Source organism: Balaenoptera physalus (assembly GCF_965194825.1).
Source record: "Balaenoptera physalus genome assembly, chromosome: X".
Classification (NCBI taxonomy): domain Eukaryota; kingdom Metazoa; phylum Chordata; class Mammalia; order Artiodactyla; family Balaenopteridae; genus Balaenoptera; species Balaenoptera physalus.
Window position 1 is genome coordinate 129,498,131 of NC_138903.1, and position 23,708 is coordinate 129,521,838.

Genomic DNA, 23,708 nt, shown 5'->3' on the forward strand with positions numbered 1-23,708 from the left:
AACCAAAATAATACAGTGAGGAAGGCAAGACAACGGGGAAGCCTATTCAGTGTGTAGTTATCCCTGGGGATGAGTTATAAAAATTGTAAGGACCAGATACCAGTGCTGGTTGACTCATCATAGACCAGAATAAGCAGTGATATGATGCCAGAAGGAGGTGTCATGGCTATAACAAGGGATTGACAATTGCTATGGTCAGAAAAGTAAGAACAAAGTAGCCATCCACTGGAATCCTTGTATTATGGAAGATTGGGATCTACTTGTATATAAAATACAGGAAGGAAATGAGACAGGGAAATCAAGGTGAATCACAGATATAACTATCTGCCTATAGGAGAATTGAAAAAAAACACTTCCTTTACCTATTTCACACTGAAGGGGTCTTCCAGCTGTTAAACTATACCTAAATAAGAGTGCATAATCCAGACTTTCTGGGACTCAGACATGGGTTGGACCAGGTAGTTGATGGATAGGAAGGAAGAGATCCAGCCCACAGAGCGGACCTTCTGGCCATTGCCATCCAGCCAGCTCATGTCCTCAGAAAAACGGAATAACGAGGCATCGTTTGCAAGCTTCCCATTCCCCCAAAGTGGGTTTGAGTTCCAGACTTCCTCCCAGGCCCTGTTTCTGCTTCTTTTCATATAACCTCCAGTCAGTGAGTATCTACCAGCCACTACGCGTCATACTGATAAGAAGAAAGACAATGACCTTTTACCAATGCCTGATGGGAATGAAGACATGGTCTCCCTCTCAAGGAGCTCGTAGTCTCCCTTAGGCAGTGCCCTCACTCCCCAGGCCAGACGGACCAGGGAAAAGCAGCAATCTTCCGTACATTGATTGGGAAGCTAATGAAGATTCAGCAAATCGGTCCTAATTTGCACGGACCGCCTTCCAAGGCTCTGCAGTTGATTTTGTATTTATGATTTTGAATTATTTTTCTCAAAGAGGTCCCCCAAATTATATAAGCTTCAGACCCTATAAAACCTGGATCTGCTCCCTGGAAACCAAAGAACAGGATCAGAAATAACTTCCAGGGCTCAGCGGGTGCTGGAGCAGTCGCGGTTAGATATTCGAATAAAAATGCAGAGAATCTGCAGAAGCTTCAGGCTGAAACCAAGCCTTTTCTGCTGATAGCGTGACTGCCAGAAAACAGAAAGCAGGCCATCTCCATCTGCTGGCAGCAGAGCAGAACTGCAGCACATCGCCCTGACTGCAGACAGCAGGCTTTGTTTCCCTTTAAGTGAATAAATAAAATCAATCAAGTGACATCACATGGAGTTAGGAACATAGAAGGAATCAAGACCACTTCCTCCACAACAAAACCATCACTTCCATTTTGAGTAACCCCTTTCCAGCCCCTGTTCACAGCACTCAGTTTTACATGGATAGAATGCTGTCTAGACAGTCCTGCTTTGGAGAAGGCATTTTTTTCCCCCACTGATCATAAGCATTTACATGCTTCTAAATTGTCTTCACAGTCCGCTGTTTTAATTGCTGCATCAGTGATGGGCCCTGAGTGATTCTGGCAGCCCTATGCAGGTAACTTCCATATACCATTTTTACAAATAATGCTGCCGTGGCCACTTTTGAGTAGAGAACTTTGTCCTTCCCCGGGATGATTTCCAGGGAACTGCGACCAAATCCCACTCCATAGCCTGGCTGAGGGGAAGCAGGATTTCAAAGGAGAGGGTGGCCCGGCCTAGACTCAGAGCTTAGCATATGCGTCGTGGGTGAAAAAATGAAGAAGGGGACGAGTGAGCCTGTCTGCCAGCGAATGACACGCAAAGCAACCCCAAGGGGGTTGTTCCAATTTGCACAATCCGTGGACCATTCTTACCAAACTCTCATCAACACTGACAACCATCATTCAGAGAAGTTCGACCAGGAGGATTTTGCCGTTCTGCTCTGGAGTCTCTCCTTTAACAATTTACATACTCAGTCAAATGGAGAATCTAGTGAATTATAGCAATTTCACTTCACATATTGAAAGGGCATTCTACATTAATCAAGTACAAATCATGATAAATGGCTTTCTAAAAATTATACACGTGGAATGCAGAAATTGCCAAGCCCTTTTCCCGGGCACACCAACCACCAGCGCACAGGCCTCCCTGGCCACAGCTGGCTGGCTGAGCGATCAGGAAACAGGCGGCAGGATGCACCGAACAAGCAGCAGGCATGGAGTCAGGGGACCTGGCTTTTCTTCCTACTGCTACCATGGCTTTGCTCTGTGACCCTGGGCAAGTCATTTCCCCTCTCTCTGTTCCCTTACTTCTAAACTGAAGCGGTAAGACTGCTTGCTTTCTGAGGTTCTTCTAAAACTAGAGTTCTATTAATTTATTGGATCAGATAGCATCTTGGACCTTGCTGAGATCCCTAGGCATAAGAAGGCCCAGGGGCATCCCCTTTCTGGACCAGCCACTCCAAGCTGAGAACTTAAGAATGGGCCCGTGCTATTATCCAATTTATACAGGAGAGAGGACGGTACAGGCCACGTGATAGCCTGTTGCCCACCCAGGAACTAGGGTGCAGTTCCAGTAACCATTCTCCAGGAAGGCAACTCGCAGAGGGCTGGCCCAGCTCAAGAGGATTTGGGGTCCACTACACGCCCACTAGAGAATGTGTGCCTTCATGCCAGGCAGTGGGGCACGAAGTGTAAGGCCAGCAAGGACCACACCTCAGCCCACCTCGGTGAGCCTGGGATGGGGTTACCAAGCTCAAAAAATACAACTCAGCCCCTGGAGAGCTCCGGAGACAGGAGGCAGGATGTTTGTCCCCAGGCCACTCACATTCTAGCGAAGAGATGGGCCCACAGCACAGTTCCAAATGTCCAAAAGGACTTGCCGAGTTCTTCAAGAGAGTTCCAAAAAATACAGGGTGAAATTAATTTAGACGGGGTGGGGAGGCGCCAGGAATGGCTTCCTGAGGAAATGTCACTTGTGACCCTGTAGACAAGTTAGATTCTGATGGAAAGCAGTGAGAAGGGCAGGGGGCGGTCCTGTCAGAAAGCACCACCCCCATCCTCAGCAGGCTCTCTGGCTGGGCTGCCCGGAGTCGGTAGAAGCTGGGAAAGGATCAGATAAGAACGGGTCCTGTTGGAGGCTTGGCCTGACGACAAGGCCAGCTGCTGACCACGGCTTCCTGCACCCTTGGCTTTCCCTTCCCCAGTGTCATCCCAGACTCTGAAGGCCGTCCCGGGATTGTGCCCAGATGGGTGTGCGTTGGGATATGGTCATCCAGAGGCTGTGTCTGGTTTTGTTTGCTTGAAGAAGACATAAGTCGTGAGGTCTCCCAAGAGAGGGCAGAGCCAGGGTGGTCCCTGAGGAGGAGGAGGACCTTCCTCCGCCCTGGCTGTGCTCGCCACATGGCAGCTCTCCGCCCGCTGCCCCTGCTGCCAGGCCTGATGCTTCCCATATGGTCAGCTCAGATGCACGACGCGCCTCGATTTTTATTATTTGAGCAATATAATCATTATTGCTCTCGTTACCCCAAATCATATAAACACCCGTTTAAGAGAAATGGAGGGATCGTTTTTCTCTTTTATTTGATGAGGTCATCTTTCCGGTTGGCTCTTCTGGTGGGGTGGGCGGAGCGGGGAGCAGCCTGCCTCATCACACTCTCTCCTGGGCCTGCTTTTCAGCCCCACGCCCCACAAACCCCATCCCTGCAGGCTGGGAAAAGGGCCCACAGAGGCCTCTGATGACTGAGCAAAGCCGAAGGTTTGCGGCCCGATACTCTGGAACGCCCCCAACCAGGAGTCCTGATTTGTTTAGGCTAGTGGGCGACCTAGTGATCCACCTACGACAGGAATAGTCTCGGTTCTGGATGCCAGAAGTCTAAGATCAAGGTGTCAGCAGGGGTCATCCTGGACTCTGCCTTCATCTTCACGTGGCATTCTTCTGACTTGCAAGCCTGTCTCCATTTCTGAATTCCCCTTCTTGTGAGGTCACCAGTCATACTGGCTTAGAGACCACCCTGATGACTTCATCTAAACTTGATCACAACTCCGAAGACTCTAATTCCAAATAAGGTCACTTTCTGAGATACGGGGGGTTAGGACTCCAACATACGAAGTGACGGGGACACGATACAACCTATAGCAGCAGCTGTAGTCAGAGGCCAGAGGTCAGCAATGAGCAGTGAGGTCATACAAACCCCAGTGGCTTTCTGAGGGAGAACCTGTGGCCCAAAGAGAAGGGATTTACCCACGTTCACATAGTGAGTTAGAGACAGACCTGGATGGAACTCGATCCCCAGTTTCCAGCATCTTATAAGAAATCCGTGCTCATGGCGATGGCCAAGTCCAGTGTTCTCTCTACCTGTTCCCTTCCGTCCAGCATGCCAGCTTGCTGGTCTTGCTAGGCAGGTGGTAGCAGGTATCACCCCGCCATGTGGGCTCTGGGTATTGTCTACAGGGGCCTCCTCGAGATGTCACCTTACTCCAAAGAAGGGGCTCCTGGTGGGGTGTGTGTGTGTGTGTGTGTGTGTGTGTGTGTGTGTGTGTGTGTGGCATTTCCAGCGTTGTACTGAACTACAAGCTTCGTGCAAGTTGTGAGTCCCCACCTACCCTGTCAGGTGTCACTTCCTACTTTTTGGCAGCCTGCCCTTGGAAACGTGTCACCCCACAGCTCATGGCTACTTCTGCTCGGCTGGGAGGCGGACTAGGCAACAGACATCAAGTCCAGACTACGTGCAGGCTGTAAGAGGGACTTGTGAATGCAGCCACGTGCACTGACACATGGACTTGGCTAGAACTACTCCAGCTGCTGGGCTGGGGGGGCGTTTGCCATTTTCTCCTTCTTGATTGGATACTGCACAGGTGGCGGCGGAGCTGAGTTTAGGACCGTAAAAGGTGAGTGAGGAAGGGTCCATGGAGGACGGTGTCCCAGCTGAGAGCCAGGGCACGGCAGAGGACCAGAGCTGCTTGTCACCCAGGACAAGGGGCTCTCGGTAGTCCCAAGGGAATAGCGTGCTCTCCAGAGGCATGTCCTCTTCTCTGAGGGAGTCACTGACCCCCGTGCCAAGATGCTTGTCAGTGAGCCATCTGACGAAAAGGCAAAGCCCTGTAAATGTTCCCTCGGCAAGACCCGCAACACACAATTTGTCTGGGGACACTTGCATTTGTCACCTTTCTAACTGTCAACTATTATTAAAGGCATTACAATAGAGCTAGAGTAACTATTGCACCATTAACAGAGATGGCTTTTACGTTGTCCTGGAATAAAGAAATCAGGAGGCCCTTCAAATGCCTGGGGTCAAGCACCTAAGTGAGTCGATGTTCCATTTTTGAAAGTATCTACCAATTTGCATGTAAGAGATTTCAGGCAATAGAGTGAACTGAAAGGGGAATGTGGGAATAATGTTTATCTTAACTTTGTCAGCCACAAAATGTTCTAGAGAACCGAGATGTCATGCTAGCACAGTGCATTTTTATAAGCTGCCCACTCTACATTGGCTTTTAAATAATACCTCTCCTAGATTCATCATTAGAAATTCCCCACAGTCATCCTTATTTTAAGGTCTAACCAGAAAATGCAATTGACAACCAATTCATTGGCTGGCATTCTGTTGGCATGTGTTGAGCTGTATGGCAGGTCCCACGCTGGGTACCTTGATATTTTATCTCCTATGCTCTTGTCAACAACCCAGTGAGTCAGATATTAACACCATTTTACAACTGTGGCAACTGAAGCTCAGAGAAGTGAAGCAACTTGCCCCGGCTCACACAGCTAGTGAGAGATAGAGACAGGATTTGAACTGGTGTCTGTGCTCTTTTGTGCTACTATCTGTCCAATAATCAACTAACAGTAGCCATCTGGCTCCACATAGACCACCCTGGGGAATTACTAGGCCAGGGCTCTTTTCCCCTTTGGAGGATGAGGGACCAGTCTTCATAGCCATGTAAATTGTGAAATGCCTCTCCCATATCATCTCCTATCTAATCTCATTGACAAGCCAGCCCAGCAATTCCACCCAAGAAGACAGGGAGGGAGGGAATTTTCATGAGAACGAGTCTGCATCACCCTCCAAATGGGGGCAGGGCTAACATCCTCGCTCCATGACTCATGGTCTTCTCTGGATTAACACCTTGGGGTGCTTCCTATCTATGTATGCTTCCTATGCATTTATCGAATGAATAAATAAGTGAGAGAATGGAAAAAATGAATGAATGGGCAGGGTCCTGGAGTCCCCCCTAGATTCCTATCCTTGGCAGTAAGTTTCCAGGGCTTTTCCATCATTCCCAGCCCATAGTAAGCAGCACGAGTTTGCACAATAAAGAGGTAAGGACAAAGGCATCCTGGAAATAAATAGAGAAAAACAAGGAAAATGCAAGAAACTTTGCATTAAGACAGGCTGAGTTTTGCCTTTGAATCGAGACCCTCCCCCCACCCAGTTTCCCAGCAAGGCCTTTTCCCATTCCTCTCAGAGTTGGTGGTTTTCTAAATGTCTGAGTATACAAAACCTTTCCTCTGGATGTAAAAATAGTCTACAGAAAAATTTCCCTCCCCTACACACAGCTAAGAAGCAACATAAGGGTTATGGAGGTGGGGTGCTGGTTGGGGCGGCAGGGGTGGGGGCTTGGTCCCTGACAGCGAGTTGGGTGCGACCTATAAATGGGATGAAAAAGTTTTAGGAATGAATCAAAGTGTGTTGAAGGAGCATCTAGAGTCCCCAGCCCCGATACCCTTTATAGAAACAGACTGGGTTGAAATCGATGCGCTGTGTTGATGAATTCACTCATTACAACTTGCATCCTGGCTTGGATGCAGATCTCGGATTCTCTTCTCTCCCTGTGGGTAGGAAACATTTCCGGAAGAAATGGAAAACATCTGGGGAAAAAGGCAGCCCGGCAGTGAACCTCAGATGCCATCTACCAGATTAGCTCCTGAGATACATTTTCTTTGGAAGAACAATACGCCCTTAACGCAATTAGATCACGATACCGCAAGCCGACCAAGAAGCTAAAAGGCGTAGCTATCTCCCTAAGTTCTAAGTGGCTTTGTGTGCACTGGTTTAACTTTCCACCAAGGTTTTAGGGGTGTGACATCGGAGACACTAACCACGCACCGGTATCAAGTATATTTTCAGATCCCTCAAACATGAGGAGAATTCAGGTAGGGTACCACATGCTACTACCAACTGCAGACTCAGACGCAGCTCTGAATTTCTATTACGGCCTTCGCCATAACATTCAGACTTCATTAATTTGGGTAGAATTATGGTTCGGCTTTGGCTTTTTTTTAAAGGTTGTGTGTGACAAAAAAATTATGCTTTCAATTTGTAAAACCAAATATCTACGTGGGACCTGTCACGGCCAGCGTGAGCTGCAGACAGTCATAGTAATGGGGTTAATTGCCATTTTAAAATAATTCACTGCCTCCAGATTGATTCTTCTGTTTTTTGTCTTTACACAACATTGCTGTGTCTGACTCTAATTATTCAATGCTAAGTTCATACTTCTGAAGCAGGAGACTGGAGTCAGAGGAAATGGTGTTTGATTTGTTGCCATGGAAACGTCTCGCTGTAGATGGACTCTAATCCCATGACAACTCTCTCTCTCTGAAGAACCATTTTTTTCTGACATAATAAAAATCTGATCAAGGTCAGATTTAATAACCATCTCAATTCCCCGACTTTCCCCTGTATTTGGTGTCAGAGAGTCATTTCTGACAAAGAGATGCTTAAAAGAACTTTTGCTGGCTTGCTCTATAAAATTATTGTTTATGCCTCTCAATGCATAAACCTGGCTCCATGTCACATGAATTTGCAGCCATACCTTTTGTGATTGCATAATTTCCGCATTAAACGAAAGTTACTTGTAATTGTTTGCACTGCGTTGGCAGATGTTAACATTTTGTGGTGCATTGTTCTTGCTAATACATACATTAGGGGTATCAATAAAGCTTATCGTTTGCCAGCAAATGGTGTTTACAGTATTAACAAATGCCACGATCATTTATCTTTCGTTTTGCACTGTAATAATTTTCTGAACTGATTATCATGCAAGCGTGCAGTTCAGTGAGACAGGAACTGCGCAATATCATGCTGAAATGAAATAGTACATATTGGAGAAAGGTAAATGAAAAGTGCCTGCTGTGTGACCTTAAGCAAAGCCCTTGCTCTCCCTGGGCCCTGTTGGCCTCATCTGTACAATGAGGGCTGAGACCACATGGTCTCCAAGGACCCCTCCCGCATCTGACAGCCTCCAATCTATACCAGCCCTGCCCAGTAGGGGTTGTAGGCTCCTGGGCTTCTGCCTGGTCCCCCCTCCTGCGGATTTCACAGAGTCCTAAGCCGATAATCAACTCTTCTAGTTGCCAGGCACATGGTACTTGGCCAATCCCAAATGCCTTTAATTTGCTTCATTGTAGCCTTATGCTCATCCTGCAAAGGCGGGGGCAGGAGTTTTTAACTCCAGTTTACAGGTGAGGAGCCTGAGACTCAGAGAAGTTAAGCCACCTGCCCACCATCACACAGCTTCTATGCAGCAGAAACAGGTCTCAGATCCCCACTACTCCACACCACCAAGGGGGTTGGGTTAGTGAAATGTTGTCTAGGGATACAGATGCATCCAACCCCTTTCATTTCAGGATTTTGAATCCCAGCTCTGTGTCTTACCACTAATGTGTCCTGGGGGCAATTATTTCACCTCTCTCTACCTCAGTTTCCTTATCTGTAAGAAGGGGAAGCTAACACGCTTACTTCACTGAGCTGTAGAGAAAACGGAACGAGATTGTGCATGTCAAGTGCTGAGCTCGAAGCCTGGCACACAGTGGGTGCTCACGATGGCGGTGACAAGAGCCAGCACACCCCTCACTGCTGCCTTTCTGTCATCTTTTCCGCAATCTCTGGAGATCAGTGGGCTTTCTCTTCCTTTCCCAGGCTTTGGCGTACCCGTCATTCCCAGTGACTACAAATCTTGCAGGAAAACATCAAACATAAATAAAATAAAGCAGATGCCTCCATGCTTAAATCATTCCACTCCTTGACAGTTGTTCTGTAAACAGGGTTCTGATCTCCCTTTAGACATAAAGGCCCCATGATTTGTGTGACAAATGTAGCAGATGCGAATATTTTTCTTGCCTACTTTCCTGCTTTCCTTCCACCCGTCATCAAGCTCATTCCACAGAAATCTGTGAAGGTGGCGTTCTTGAGAGTGAGAGTCACCACAAGGCCAGGCCACCTGACAGCCTGTACAGCTGGACAGGGGGTTTTTCTCCCAGAAAACTTCACTTATTTTGCAGTTCAATAAATGTCTGAATGCTCTAGCCTAGTGCCAGGCTTGGAGTGGTACAGAGGGAAGAGGACAACTTTTCATCGCTTAGGAAGACACGGATTCGTTGCCTTGCCTCCCAGGAAGGGAAACCCTGGCCCTGAGGACCTTCCGTTGTTTCTCACATTCATTGTCGTTTGGGGGTTGCCAAGTACCAAGGGACACAGGATGACCCGAGTCTGGCTCTGGGGTCTCCATGAATTGACCATACAACTCTCTTCCTCCAGTTTCCCATCCATCCCACTTCTCTACTATAACCATCCTCAAAAATAAATGGATTGGACTACCCTCCTCCACTGTTGCTGGGAATGTAAATTGGTGCAGCCACTATGGAAAACAGTATGGAGGTTCCTTAAAAAATCAAAAATAGAGCTACCATATGATCCAGCGATCACGCTACTGGGGGTATACCCGGAAAAGATGAAAACTCTAATTTGCAAAGACACATGCATACCGGTGCTCATAGCAGCACTATTCACAATAGCCAAGACATGAAAGCAATCTAAGTGTCCATACACACACACACACACACACACACACACACACACACACACACACACACACACACAATGGAATACTACTAAGCCATAAAAAAGAATGAAATAATGCCATTTGTAGCAACATGGATGGACCTAGAGATGATCATATTAAGTCAAGCAAGTCAGACAGACAAAATACCATATGATATCACTTATATGTGGAATATAAAAATATGATACAAATGAACTTATTTACAAAACAGAAACAGACTCACAGACATAGAAAACAAACTTATGGTTACCAAAGGGGAAGGGGGAAGGAGGGATAAACTAGGAGCTTGGGGTCAGCAGGTACACACTATTATATATAAAACATAAACAACAAGTTCCTACTGTAGAGCACAGAGAACTATATTCAATATCTTGTAATAACCTATAATGGAAAAGAATCTGAAAAAGAATAGGTATATATACACATATACTTATAACCGAATCACTTTGCTGTACACCTGAAACTAACACAACATTGTAAATGAACTAGACTTCAACTTAAAGAATAAAATTTGAAAGAGAAAGTGGATTGGACTAGATCGCTTCCAGTCACCCCCCTGCGCCGCCAGCATGGACACAAGTCTGGACTATAATTCACTGCCCTCAGAAGACTCGAGAAGAGACAAACATGGAGTCACTCTTGGCCACTGTTCTCATAAAACTCACTTTTCTTCCTTGAAAGGAATCAGTGAAGACATACGTTAAACAAGGAGTAAAACACTGTACAGAGCTAGGGCCTGGGCTTTCGCTGTCTGAACATTAGTGCAGAGAGTACCCGAGTAAAAGGTGTGCTGGAAGGCTCGGGGAGGTGAAGGGACCAGACTTCCCGCATGCTGGTCAACTGCCCCTCATGGATTATCCAGTCTGATTTTGGGGCAAGTGCAAGTTTACCAAACATTTTTAAAGTAGGACTACTTCCCTAATATCCTCTAAGTTGGCCGTCTCTCCCTCTCCTGTGCTACGGCCATAAATCAAACCCTCACCGCTTCTCTCCTGGTCACTGTACCAACCCCCTAGCTGGTTTCCCTGCCCCCTGTCACTCTCCTTCCGGCTCTACTACCAGGGAGACCTGGCGAAAACACAAATGTCTCAAAAATTAAATGTCTACCTTATTATGTCCGTGCTCTGCTTCAAGACCTCAAGCAACTGTACTGTCATCAGAAGAAAGCCTAAGGTCTTACACGGGGCCCACTAGGCCCACCTGATCTGGCCCAAGCAAGCTCTCCCAAGTCAACTCTTGTCTTCTCCCATCTGCCAAGTCATATCACTCTCTGGTTCACTCATCAGTTAATTCACTAATTCTCTTCCTCTGCTGACCCCCAGCCCTATCCCTGGCCGAGGGGTTCACTAGCAGTCATTGAACACCCTCTCTGGTAGATTTTCTGCAAAAATGGTTGTGAATCATTTCTCTCATGCCTGTAAACACGTGCCCCTCCTCCCAACAACAGGTCGAGTCGATTTGCCCCTTTCCCTGTGCCTGGAATATCCCTGTGACTTGCTTTGGTCAACATAATGTGACAGAAGTGACACTATCTGACTTCCAGGGTTGGGCCTTAGGAGGCCTGGGGCGCTTCTCTCTTCACTCTTAGCGCACGCTCAGCACCGTATAAGGCCGCTCGGTCTAAACGACTGCGGAACAAGAGAACACGTGAAGAGGCCCAGGGACCACGTGAGGAAAATCAACCACTCACCCCAGCATCCTGGCCAGCCCCCGGCCAACCCACCAGCTAAATGCAGCCGCATGAGGGAGCCCCACGAAGATCTGCCAAAGAATCACACAGCCAGCCCGCAGAGCTGTGAGAAATAATACACCGTTGTCATGTGAGGCCACTAAGTTGCGGAGTACTTTGTCACCCAGCACTGGATACTAAAACGGCATCTATGTGCCTAGGAAATTTCCAGGGTGAAAATTGTGATACGGATCCCGTCTTTTAAATGCATACAGTCTAGTTACTTTGACCTCTCTTGCACACAGACAGCAATTAGAAGAAGAGGAGACAATCTCTAATTATGAGGCCGGATGGTGTTGAGGAAAATGCCAGAATCTGGCTTCACATCCCAGTCTGGCTGTGTAGCCACTGGGAATTCATCTCCCCACTCTGGGTCTATTTGCTTCCAGGGACATGAAGGGGTTGCACTCAAGCTCTGAAGGACGTGGCAGCCCTGAGTCCACCCACGTGTGAAATGCTCTTGGTGGACCATCTAACGGCTGTGACATGGGGAGTGACATGGGAACAGGTCTCAGAAAGGAGTCCGAAAATAGCCTGTGACAAAATACTTCACCAGCAGGTACCCCGGTGTCAGGCACGGCCCTTGCAAGCCTCTCACGAGCAGCCTGACGTGGCTGTGACTGGGGCAGGGATGGGGCTACGGAGAACAGAAATCCTTCAAATCCTACCACTTACACCACCTCTGTGACCTTGAAAAAAGCACATCACCTCCCTGGGCCTCAGGCTCCTTGACTGTACAATGGGCGTGAAAGTGACAGCCCTGCCTCCCTCGTGGGGATGTGGGCCAGACCCAGGGGAGAGTAAAGGGCTCCATCCATCATGTACCCAGGGAAGGTGGTGCCCCTGTTGGCTCAGCAGGGACTGAGTAGTCTGAGCAGGTCCCCCAGAGAAGGTGACATGTGGCTGAAAGGTTGGCAAGGATTCCACAAGGTCAGAAGGAAAATAAAGGAGCTTCCCTGGGTCATAAAGCTCCATTACAGCCAGAGAGAGACAAAGTCTGTCCCATGACAACCAACCTAGCCGGGGCTGTCTCTGTGGCCGAGAATAATAACAGCCCTTTCCCCTTTATTTGCAGGTTATCAGACACCTCGTGCTGAAAAGACAACGAACAATCGAAAGGGGTTCCCCGACCCTGAAGTGCTGTCAACGGTCTGGTGACCAAAGCCATCATTTTTATCTCGTACTGCTCCAGTTTCTACATCCCAGTCTCACTATTTTGTAAGAAAACATGTCAAATAATTTATGGGGAGAGCCAAGAACTGAAAGGAAATTGGCCACACGCACATTCAAGCCACTGCTGTGAGAAAACACAGGCAGATTGGTTTGGGCAAATATTGGGGAATGTCTCACCATGTCCCAGCGAGCACTTGGAAAACTCCCGAAAGAAGCCCTGCTGCCAGGAGGGGTGGCGAGGGAGGGGAGGGCAAGGCTCAGGGGCAAAAGAAAGTCCTTTAACCCAAACCACCAGTACGTTTCCCCATGGGCGCGCTCTCCCTCCTCTTAGGGGAAAGCACACGCTGGACCAGGAGGCGGCAGATCCTGGCTGGCTGGAGTCCTGCAAGCTGAGTGATCTTCAGCGGAGGCCTGGACCACTCCGATTCTCAGTTCCGTCATCTGTGAGATGACAGGGGCCTCTACCCACCCCCCAAGCTCCTGTGAGAGAGGAGAAGGCAACGTAATTTGAAGGCTGTAAAAGTGCGAGACAAACGGAAGTGATTTTTATTATTAAATCAAGCCTTGGAATTTACACATTCACGGCCTGCTCTCAAGGTTGAAAACGGAGCTCAAAGGTCAAGTCCAATTCATTAAAGCCTAATTAGAAGACAAATTGTCTTTCCTTTGAACATGGGCTACAGAATCCAGCAGCTTAAGCAATAAGGATGGTTTATTTGAAACTCTTTGTGCTAATTCAAAGCTGCCAGGATTTGTGGAGCCCACAGTTCAACATGGATGAGAAGGCCACACATAAACACGAGACAGAGCTTGGGGGCTGGCACTGCCTGAGGCCTGATGCCCTAGGCCAGGGTTCCCTTGGGGACTGCAGTCTAATTGGGAAGAAGTCAAGATAGTTCTAAACGAAGGCCTTGAAGGACCCAAAGGGAGCATGTGGGTTGACAGAGACAGGAGGCAAAAAGAGGAAGAGCAGACAAGCAGCAAAGCAGCAGAGGTAGGGGCATGTGGGCCTAGGACAGAAACCGCCTGAGTCTGCCCTGATAGTGTCACTTGCAGCACATGGAAGCTGGGAAGATGAGACTAGGAACCTGGCCTTCAATCGGTCCTCAGCGCAGAGCTGTCAGCAATGACTCCATGGGTTTCAATTTTCTTCTGCTGGCCCCAGTGACTCCAAAGCCTTCCTGCTTCCCTGTCTCGGCCCCAGTCTGCAACAACATGGCTCTTTTACTCAGCCAGTCTTCCTTTCCTTCCAGAATCATCTATTGAGCGCTCTGACAGCTTTTTGCTATGTCAGCTTGGTTAGGCTCAACTGTAGTCCCCAGTTAGGCAATGAAACACTAATATAGGTGCTACAGTGAAGGGGATTTGGCAGATGTGAATAAATTCCATAATGAGTGGACTTAAATTAATCCAAGAGAGATTACCCTGGGTGGGCCTGGCCTAATCAGGCAAGCTCTTTAAAGGAGGGTTTAGGCCTTCCCTGAGGCAGAGACGCCAAACAGCTCCTATTCACAGGGCTTCAGCCTGCCCATGACCGTCCCCCATGACTGCTGCCTGTGGGTAACAAGCTTTAGCCAGGGCCTTTGCAGCCCCACCGGCTTGTGATTTTTCCCTTCCTGACTGCCTGCTCTACAGACTTCGGACTTGCTTAACCGGCCCCCATAATAGCGTAAAACAATTCCTTGTATACTAGTGTATATAACATATAATGGTATAGTTACGAGGTACACACACACACACACACACACACATCTTACTGTTGTTTCTGCTTCTCTGGTTGAATCCTGATGGATAGCAACTACCCAGTACCAAACTCTGCAGGGCAATGAGGGTACAATGGTGAGCAAAACACAGCCCCGTCCCCAAGAAGCTCAAGATGCATTCGAGATCAGACAGGCAAATCAACTAGCATTTTTCAAGACATTAGATCTATTCAAGGGGTATAAGCTTTCAGTTACGCTAGATGAATATGCTCTGGGGGTCTGCCGTACAACATTGTGCCTGTAGGTAACAATACTGTATTGTGCACTGAGAAGCTTGTTAAGAGGGCAGATCTCATGTTAAAGGTTCTTACCACAATTTAAAAAAAAAAAGCAGCTCAGTACCAGAAAAGGGTGACATATGGGACCACAAACAAAGAGCATTAAGCCGGAATGAGGAGGTAGGTAAGAGATGCTTTAGGGAAGACATGATGAAAAAGTTGCAACCTGAGGGATAAGGCATTGGCCATGTGAATGGGGAGAAGGAGGAGTTCCCAGACAGAGGGAGCTCTGTGGTCAAGACGGTAGCTGGTACCGTCTCATATACTTGAAAGTTGCTAAGTGAGTAGATCTTGAATGTTCTCACTGCAAAAAGAAATGGCAATGATGGGATGAGATGGTGCTGAGCTACCGGCAGTAATCATCGTGCAATATCTAAGTGTATCAAATCAACCCACTGTACAACTTAAATTCACCCGAGGTTATATGTCAACTCTATCTCAATAAAGCTGGGAAAAGGAGTGAGAACCACTTCCCGAACTCTGAACTAGGTCAACTGGAAAGAGTCCTGTCTGGTCCAGAGGTGACAGTGTAGTTACAGGATGAAAAAGGCCCCGTGAACAGGAAAGCATGTGGCTGAATACAGGCCAAAGGAAAAGCATGTCTGATACTCATACAGGAAGCAAGGAAAAAAATGTAAGGGAAAAAAGGTCTGGCTGCCTTAAGTTTAAGAGGACAAACTGCAGTACTGCAAAAAAAAAAAAATCTGGCTCAGAAAGATCTAATAACACTAGTGGAACCTGTTTAATAGTGCTTGACACTGCTCTGCAGAACAAAATTGGCGAGCTATTGATCCCTTGAGGAAATGACTAAGTCCCCCAAGCAGCTCTCTCCCCAGGAAGATTTCTCTGAAAAAGAGGGAAACCAACCAGTCTTGTTCGTGGTGGTCAATCCCGCTGATCGGAGTGACATTTAGCTGTTGACTTTTTAGAGTCTGAAATCACACTTAGCAAAAGAAAATTGCTCCGACAAAAACTACTGATGTATGTAATAGTGGTGCTACACCTTGTGATTCCTTTTGTTTTCCTTCCAAAATCTCCAAGGTTAGGCATCCTGTCCTCACCCGCTTTACCACGCCTCATGCCAGGCACCAGGGCTTTAAGGACGAAGCAGTCAAGGAACATTCCCCTGAGACCTGAAGGAACAAAAGTGGAGGAAACACTGGGAGAAAAATCCGTGTGGGGACCCAAGGATGTCGGTTCTGCTGAAGGGGGGATGGTTCCCAGATGGGGTGGCTGCTGGCTATGTAGACAACCATCAGAGGAGGGAGGGATGTTCCAGGCAGAAGAGCTCACGGGAGGGAAGACTCAGGGCTTGGCAATTTCTTGAGCTAGGAGTGTGTCCTACCGGCTGGAGTGTTGGGTGACAGGCCAGGATCAGACCATTCAAGGCCATCCATGTCACGTTAAAGAGGTTGGAGTTGATCATGTAACTAGTGCTTCTCAGCTCTGTATGTGGGTCTCACTTGGGGACTTCTAGAAAAATGACTCAAGACCCCCGAGCCAGGATCAAGGCCAAGGGTGGCAAAGCCAGGCTGGAGACACTGAAGAATCATTGCAGGTTCTTTGACGGTGGAGGCCACGTCCGCCAGGCCTTGAGTGATATTTAGAGCCTTCATAGGCATTTCAGCTCCAAGTATTTTCCATTCAAACCTTTAGATGTGATGACTGATATTAAATTAAAAAAAATTTTTTTTTTAACCTGCCTTCTTCACAAAGCCTGAAGAGTATTTCATGTGAGACTGCCCTGACACGACAGGGACGTGCCGCTATAATTCATCTGAGTCACAGACAAGCCTGACCCTCAATGTCATGAGCCTCTCGTTTTTAATTTTCCTACTCTTGCTTGACGGGACACAGGACAGAGGCCTGCCCTGTGACCTCTCTTGGCACCAGCCTGGGCGTGCAAGAAACTGGCTTTGCTTGCTGCTCCCAGGAGCTGTGGGCAAAAGAGGCGAAGATGTGCGGGCTTTCCCGAAGCTGTTCCAGGGGAGGGGCTGCACCGGCCTTGGACTTCATCTGAGCCATTGGCTCTCTGGAGGCTCCAGCCTGCCGGCCCGCACTGCAGAATTGGACTTGTCAGCCTCCATAATCACGTGAACCAACTCCTTGTAATAAATATCCTTATATAGACACACACACATCCTATTGGTTCTTTGTCTCTGGAGAACCCTGACTAATACACAAGGCTACGCCCACATGGTGGCAGTGGGAACACGGGGGAAGCCAGAACCCCAACTCTGCCCTGCAGTAAAGAGGGGCTCTTCGGGGACCTCCCCGGCGGTCCAGTGGTTAAGGCTCAGCGCTCCCACTGTAGGGAATGCAGGTTTGATCCCCGGTCAGGGAACTAAGATCCCACATGCCGTGCAGCATGGCCAAAAAGATTAAAAAAGAAAAAAAGAAAAGATAGGCTCCTCCCACTCCCTGCCAGAGCAGGGTCTTAGAAGGCCAAATGGACAGCCAGGACTCCCACGCCCTCGGGCCGGGAATGAGCCCGGCCACCTGTGCCAGGTGGAGGGTGGTAGGTAATGAACTCCTTCCTTCTTCTCCTGACCACAGGTAGATCAGTGGAGACCTAGTGGGGAGCATGAACTTCCACCCTCACCCAGTAGTAACAAGAATCCTTACCCAGCTCTGGGTGTCAACAAAGGCTCAGGGGTAAACTGAGCATTCCACCCTCACCTAGCAGTAACGAGGTGGTGCCTCTGTCCCCAGTTACGCTGGAATCCGATTGAGTAGGCCTGTTGTGGGTAATAGCATTGGTGACAACTCCAAAACTACTTTTAGTGTATTGAGCAAATGAGTACATATACTGATATTGCTAGAAACCAAAGTTCTCACTCTGGAAGAAAAGAGATACAAATATGGAATTGAGGAAAAAGAGATATAACCTGAGATTAGAATTCAAGGCATCAGGATCAAGTTGCAACTTAAAATTAGACGCTGGGGTGGGGGGCACGCATACACCTGTGTACTTCCCATCCCTGTCCACTGAAAGTAGCTAGACCTACGGCCATCCTACTAGCAGTGAGTTCACCTAGGCCCCAGACATAGGTTTAAATTCCCCACTCAAAGGCATCAGAGCTGCTTGGACAAATGGCAGATTCCAGGCTGGGGCAGGATAGGGTACTCCTGTTGACACGGCTGCCCAACTGCAGTCAGAAGCGTGCTGGCAGTCTCTACGGTGACACACTGGAGCTGAAGGACCCTGGGCCAGAAGGGCAAAGGAGAACCAGCCACTGGGGTTCTCCTGAGCCTGCATGTGGCTGAGGGGAACCCAAGAAGCTGGACTTCCTGGGCTCCCGGTCAAGGCATCCTGGCCACGCTCTCTTGGTGTTCTGTTCTCTTGAAGACTTCGGGCTGCCTCAGCTGTACCACAAGAAACCAAGGGAAGGGGTTTGTGTCCTCGCCTGAGCTGGACATTTAGCAGGAGTTGGACATAGTTTGGGGGCATCCAAAACCAGGGCATTCCCCAGAAGGACCCTTGGTTACCCTCCTGTCTTTCCTGAGAGTGTTTCTTTCTGGAACCCTTGTTTTCTTCCTGGGAGGCCCAGATGACTCTTCCAACAGGAAACGATGGTCTACAACAAGCTTGTGTGAGGCCTAATGTAATTTGATATTTTTGTTATTGATTTTGGTTCCTGGCCACTTTCACGTTGGGAAGTGGTTCTCACTCCTTTATACAGTGGGAGCCTGGGGAGGGGAAATCAGTCTGGAGTCAAGCTTTCTCGGCATCTTGTATGACAGATGTGCCGAGAGGAGGTGACCAGGATGTGGGCTCTAACCTGAAGAATGGCTGGGCTTCTCAGCTAGACAGTCCTTCCTTCGGCACCTACTTTTTAGTGAGCACCTATTTGATGCCAGCTCAAAAAATACTGAGCAGCTATTTTGTGCTGGGAACTGGAGGCCAAAGATAAGGAAAATGTGCCCTGGCTCCGTCTGCTCCGGCTGTCACGACAAAATACCATAGACCATTTTCTCACAGTTCTGGAAGCTGGAAGTCCAAGATCAGAGTACCAGCACAGTCCAGTTCTGATGAATGCCCTCCTCCTGGCTTGTAGACAGCACCATCACACAGTGTGCTCACATTTCCTGTCCTCAGTGTGTGTATGTGGAAAGAGAGAGCAAGCTCTCTGGTGTCTCTCCTTATAAGGGCACTAATGCCATCATGAGGACCTCACCCTCATGACCTCATACAAAACTGATTATCTCCCCAATGCCCTGTCTCCACATACCATCACATTAGGGGTGGGGCTTCAACATATGCATTTGCGGGGGAGGGGGGGCACAAACCTTCAGTCCATAACATGCCCTGTGCTCAAGGAGTTCATAGTCTTTGGTCACAGATAGATAACTAAATCAACAAATGCAACATGGCGTGGAACATTCTGTAAGAAAGGCAAGGTCAAAATGCACCATTACACTGAGGGACCACTTTTCACCTCCTGATGGGCAGAATTCCCAGAAAAGACAGACGTTAAGCAAATAACACCACCAAGACAGGCATAATTACAAGCCATGAGAAATGCTATCAGGTGGAGCCAGGATGCTCTTCCAGAAGGAACAGCTCTGGGGCCAGAAAGTAAACTGAATTCAGTTGGGACGTGTTGAGTTAGAGGAGCCTGTGAGGGGGGGACCTGCACTTTGTATTACAGAAGGGATTTTGATTAGGAATCAAATCCGAAAATAAGGAGGCTTGTTCCTGTGCCTCCCAACCCCCTCCTCACTGGCAACATAAGTAACAGAACCAAGAGTTGCAAAGGATGCAAAATGCCCTTGGGAAACTGTGAATCAATATGATGAATTTTATGGCTAATGAATCAAGGCTATTCTTAGACCCACAGATCCTCTGACAGAAATACAGACTGATGGAGTTCCAAGGGTCTCCGAGATTACCTACTAAAACCCCTTCATTTTATGGCTGAGAAATCCTCAGCCCAGAGAGCAAATCTGTTCAAGTTCCTACGGCTGGTTTCTGAGATGTCACACACTTGGCTTTTCCTCAGCTACTGTGTGACCTTGAGGAGGTCCCTAAAGTCCCCTCTGCTTTAGTTTCCTCAGTAGTCAACTAGGAACGGTGACAACAACTACTCCCTAGGCATGCTGTGCCACTTCTGCAGACCCTTCTGGTGGCACCAGGATCTGTGTCCTCTAGCTGAAGTCATCCCTCAAAAGTTCAGCCAGCCTGATGAACAGCCCTGCAGGAAGAAGGTGACGGGGCCCTTTGCTTGTCTGGAGGCAGTTTTAGTATTAGGGCTTCCTGCACAGAGATCTGGGCTGTGGGGGAAATGCCCAAACAGCCATACCCATACGGTGTGGATTACAAGTCTAATCGATGACAACAATAGTAATAGCTATCCTATACTGAGCACCTGCCATGCCCCACACGGTGTGAGGGACTTGACTCATGATGGCTAACCATCAAACCAGCCTTGCAAAATACACAGAATCATCCCTATTTCACAGAAGAATCTGAAACAAATGAGAAACAAAACAAATATTCCAACAAATATGATGAGTGTGTATCCTTCATATACAGAAAGCTCTCATAAATCAATAAGAAAAAAACTCAGCACAAAAGAGACGAAAGACAGAAACAGACAATTACAACATACACATCACACATGTTCAATAAACATTAAAATGCCTAACAAAACTGGTAATCAGAGAAATGTAAAATGAAAATGAGACACCAATTTTTCTTTTTTGCCTAGCACGTTGGCAAAGATTTTAAGCACGAGGATACATACAACTGGCAAAGGGGCAGGGATATGTGTATTGAGACACTAGTGTCAAATACTAACTGGTAAGACTTTTCTGAATGGCAGTTTGCCAAATGACATAAAAAGCCTTAAAAATCTACATTGTTTGACTCAATATTTCTACTTATAAGAATTTATCCTATGGGGGTAATTAGAAAAATGCACCCATTTATGCATTCATGTATACATCTGTGTGTGCATAGAACAATACTGAAGGAACACAGAAAAATATGCTAACAAAGGGACCTCAGGGAGGTAGGGTTACTGGTGATTTAAATTTTTTCTTATTTTTCTGTGTTTTCCAAATTTTATTCAGTAACTTTGTAATCAGAAAATACATATATTTTACCAAAGGGCAGCTGTAAGTTATTCTAAATAAGTTCCTATCTCCTGGCCTGGCAATTGGCCAACATAGAGCGGGAACAGTTGTAGTCTGTCAATCCTTGAGGAATTTCTCTTGTAAGACTAGAAGTGACACGGGAAGAGTAGAAAAGGCAAAATTCAATCCCAATTTTCCAAAAAGAAGAGGTGGCCAATTCTTTACAACACAGTGCAGTTTAGTGAGTTTATAACTTTTGCACCCACAATTCTAATGAACTCCATCGTGTTAGCTGGAGGGGAACCTGGAGCTTGTCTAGTTTGACAATTTCCAACAGACCCTTGGAGGCAGACATTGATGGCTTGTAGATGAAACTTACAGAGCTCATGAAACTGGGAGGGAAAGAAACTATATTGAAGAGCATAAGGACACATGGTCATTTGAAAGGAAGAGCTGCTAAACTGAAACTCTGAAGAAGAGGCTTAATCAAGTTAGTGCAAAGTTCTGCACTTAGGTCCGAAAAGTCCATGTTTTTAGGGGAAGATCTGAATTAATGGCATGCATGAAGATGACAGGCCAAACGGAAGGGACGCATCCTCACTCCCTGCCCAAGTGTCACTGCACATTCCCGCCTCCATACATCTGCTTCTGGCATGTGCCTGCCTGGCAGGACTCCCCGCCCTGCCCTCCTCTCCACCAGGCTCACCCTCTTTCCCTGAGCCCCGTCCCCCCTGCAGACATTCATCCTGTGGCCCCTTTAGGCCAGTAACCAAGGATACCAGGCAGCATGCATTCTCTCAGGGAGGCTGGAAATCCCTCACATTTGTATCCTGCACCCCAACATGGTCCCTGCTCAATAGATGTCTGGCCGGGAGAGCACAGATGTGGCGATGCAGCCACGGAGATCTGGGAAGGTCATTAAGTCGGATAATATTCCAGAAGGGTGTGTGTGCTGTTCTGTTCCCTATTATCCTGCTAGCTTGTACCTTTCAGGTCCTTGACAATTTATGGTACAGCAAAAATCCCATTAGAACAGGCTACGAGAAGGTGTTCAAATTATGTCACTGTACTGGAATCTGGATTGTTGAAGGCAATTCAAAATGAGAGAGCCACTGGCCAGGACTTTGGCAGTTCCCATTCGAGTGTAATTTGCCTTGTAATGTCATTAACGGGAACCAAATCTCCCTGGTCTTGAGGTTGCCTATGGAATCAAGTGATAAATGCGGAAATCGTAACTAGATTTTTGTAAAAGCTAAATATAGTTCTTTGAGTGTATAATTAGAGTGCGTGTTAGGTGGCTGAGGATGGGTGACGGATGGGAATTTGGCTCCCCCGACTCGGGGACCTGGGACAGCACGGTTACGCATGTAGCCCAGCGCAGGTGACTGTCAGATGACGTAGCTTGTGATGCTCACACCGGCTGGATATTTGTATTTCGTGTATAAACATGACGGCCTCTCTTCCGTCACTCTGAGGAATCTTTGATAATTCACATGAGAAATTCGAGGCGTCTTATTCATTCCGTTATTTATTATTCTCTGTAAAATGAGTTAGGAATTTGTCCCCGTGAATAATGTTAGCCATAATAGTTAATTTACTCCTATTCATTGGCAGTAATAAAAATGTACAAAGGGAGGCAGAAACATTATTTCTTGCTTGAAGTGCAATTTCATGTGGTGAGAAAAACATGTTAATATGCTGCAAAGTGCTACAGGAATTTAGTTCTCAAAGGAATGGCGGTATTAAATGTATTCTGACAAGAAGGCGCCTCGGAAGGGAAACATTTATCTTCATAAAGTCATTAAATTTACTGAGCAGCATCGCATTCTTCCTGCAATCTGCTCACTCCATTAAAGGCGAAGCTGGGGAACTGAGTCTGTCACAGGAGAGGCCCCTGCGTCTCTGAAAAGAGGAGGAATGGGGCTCTCTCCCCTAAGAAGAAGTTTCCCCCTCAAAACTCGTGAGCTCAAACCAAGACACACACATGGGTACTCTGTTACCTCTTTCCAAACTAAATAAATGGGGTACTGACAATGTTCTTCCTCTCCCCATGGTCAGATGATTCTGCATGGGACTAAGGAAGGACAGACTTTACAAACCCTCCTGGTCCACAATTTCAGGAGACTCTTGGCTCTAGGGGATGGGGAGGGGGGTTTCCCATCGTGCTGAGATGGACCGCAGGCGGCTCACACAGGCCTGGGTCTGCGCTACGGCGTGAGCCGTTGTGCAGAGCGGTTTTTCTCTATGTGCGTTTCTCAGTTAAGGTACCCTGATCCATTCAGAAACGTCATGAATCCGCATTCTTGAAAAATCACGGACGGAGAGAGGGCTCTGGTTCCTTGGAGTCGTGTGTTTCTCTTCTATTTCAATAGGTCCATGTTCTTAATGAACTAAAATCACCACGAAATGCAAACAGATTTCAGAACCAAAGCCGTGCTGCCCACTTGGACACACGGTAGGGAGTGAAAACAAACTTAACAGCTTTCAGTACATCGGGAGAACGTGTCCCACTCACCTGATGCCTTGTCTTTCTAACGTTTCACAAATAGCTGCTGTTCTAAGGATGAGGACAAACATCCTACCTGCCTTCGAGGCGTGAGAAAGAAGACCATTTCAGGTGCGGTTCAGAGGAGGACGAGGGTACGGAGCACAAGATAAAGATAGGAAATGAAGAAGGACTGTGGTTAGTGATTTTAAAGTCCCAGGGCAAGTTTATCTCGAGAAGAAAATGGCTTTGACTGAAGCAAGAGAGCTAAGGCGTCCTCCACACCCCATCACGAGCCACGGCTAGGGCTGTCTCAATACAAATCCAGAAGAGTCAAGCCATTTATTTGATGACATGAAAACAAGGTCATTGAAGGGAATTAACTATAAGCTCCAAG

General features: G+C 47.5%; 1 protein-coding gene across 2 annotated transcripts in view; it reads right to left on the reverse strand.

Annotated features, from left to right (window-relative positions):
* Positions 1 to 23,708, reverse strand: part of LOC309652229 (uncharacterized protein) — a 179,356-nt gene that overhangs the window by 133,271 nt on the left and 22,377 nt on the right. Inside the window, exon 2 of one of the 2 annotated variants that reach the window (XM_082445806.1) lies at positions 8,786 to 8,919. The exons of the other annotated variant lie outside the window; for it this stretch is intronic. Within the exon in view, the coding sequence (XP_082301932.1) occupies positions 8,786 to 8,902 (117 nt within the window). The 5' untranslated portion in view covers positions 8,903 to 8,919. The remainder of the gene's footprint in view (positions 1 to 8,785; positions 8,920 to 23,708) is intronic. 2 annotated transcript variants of the gene reach the window in all.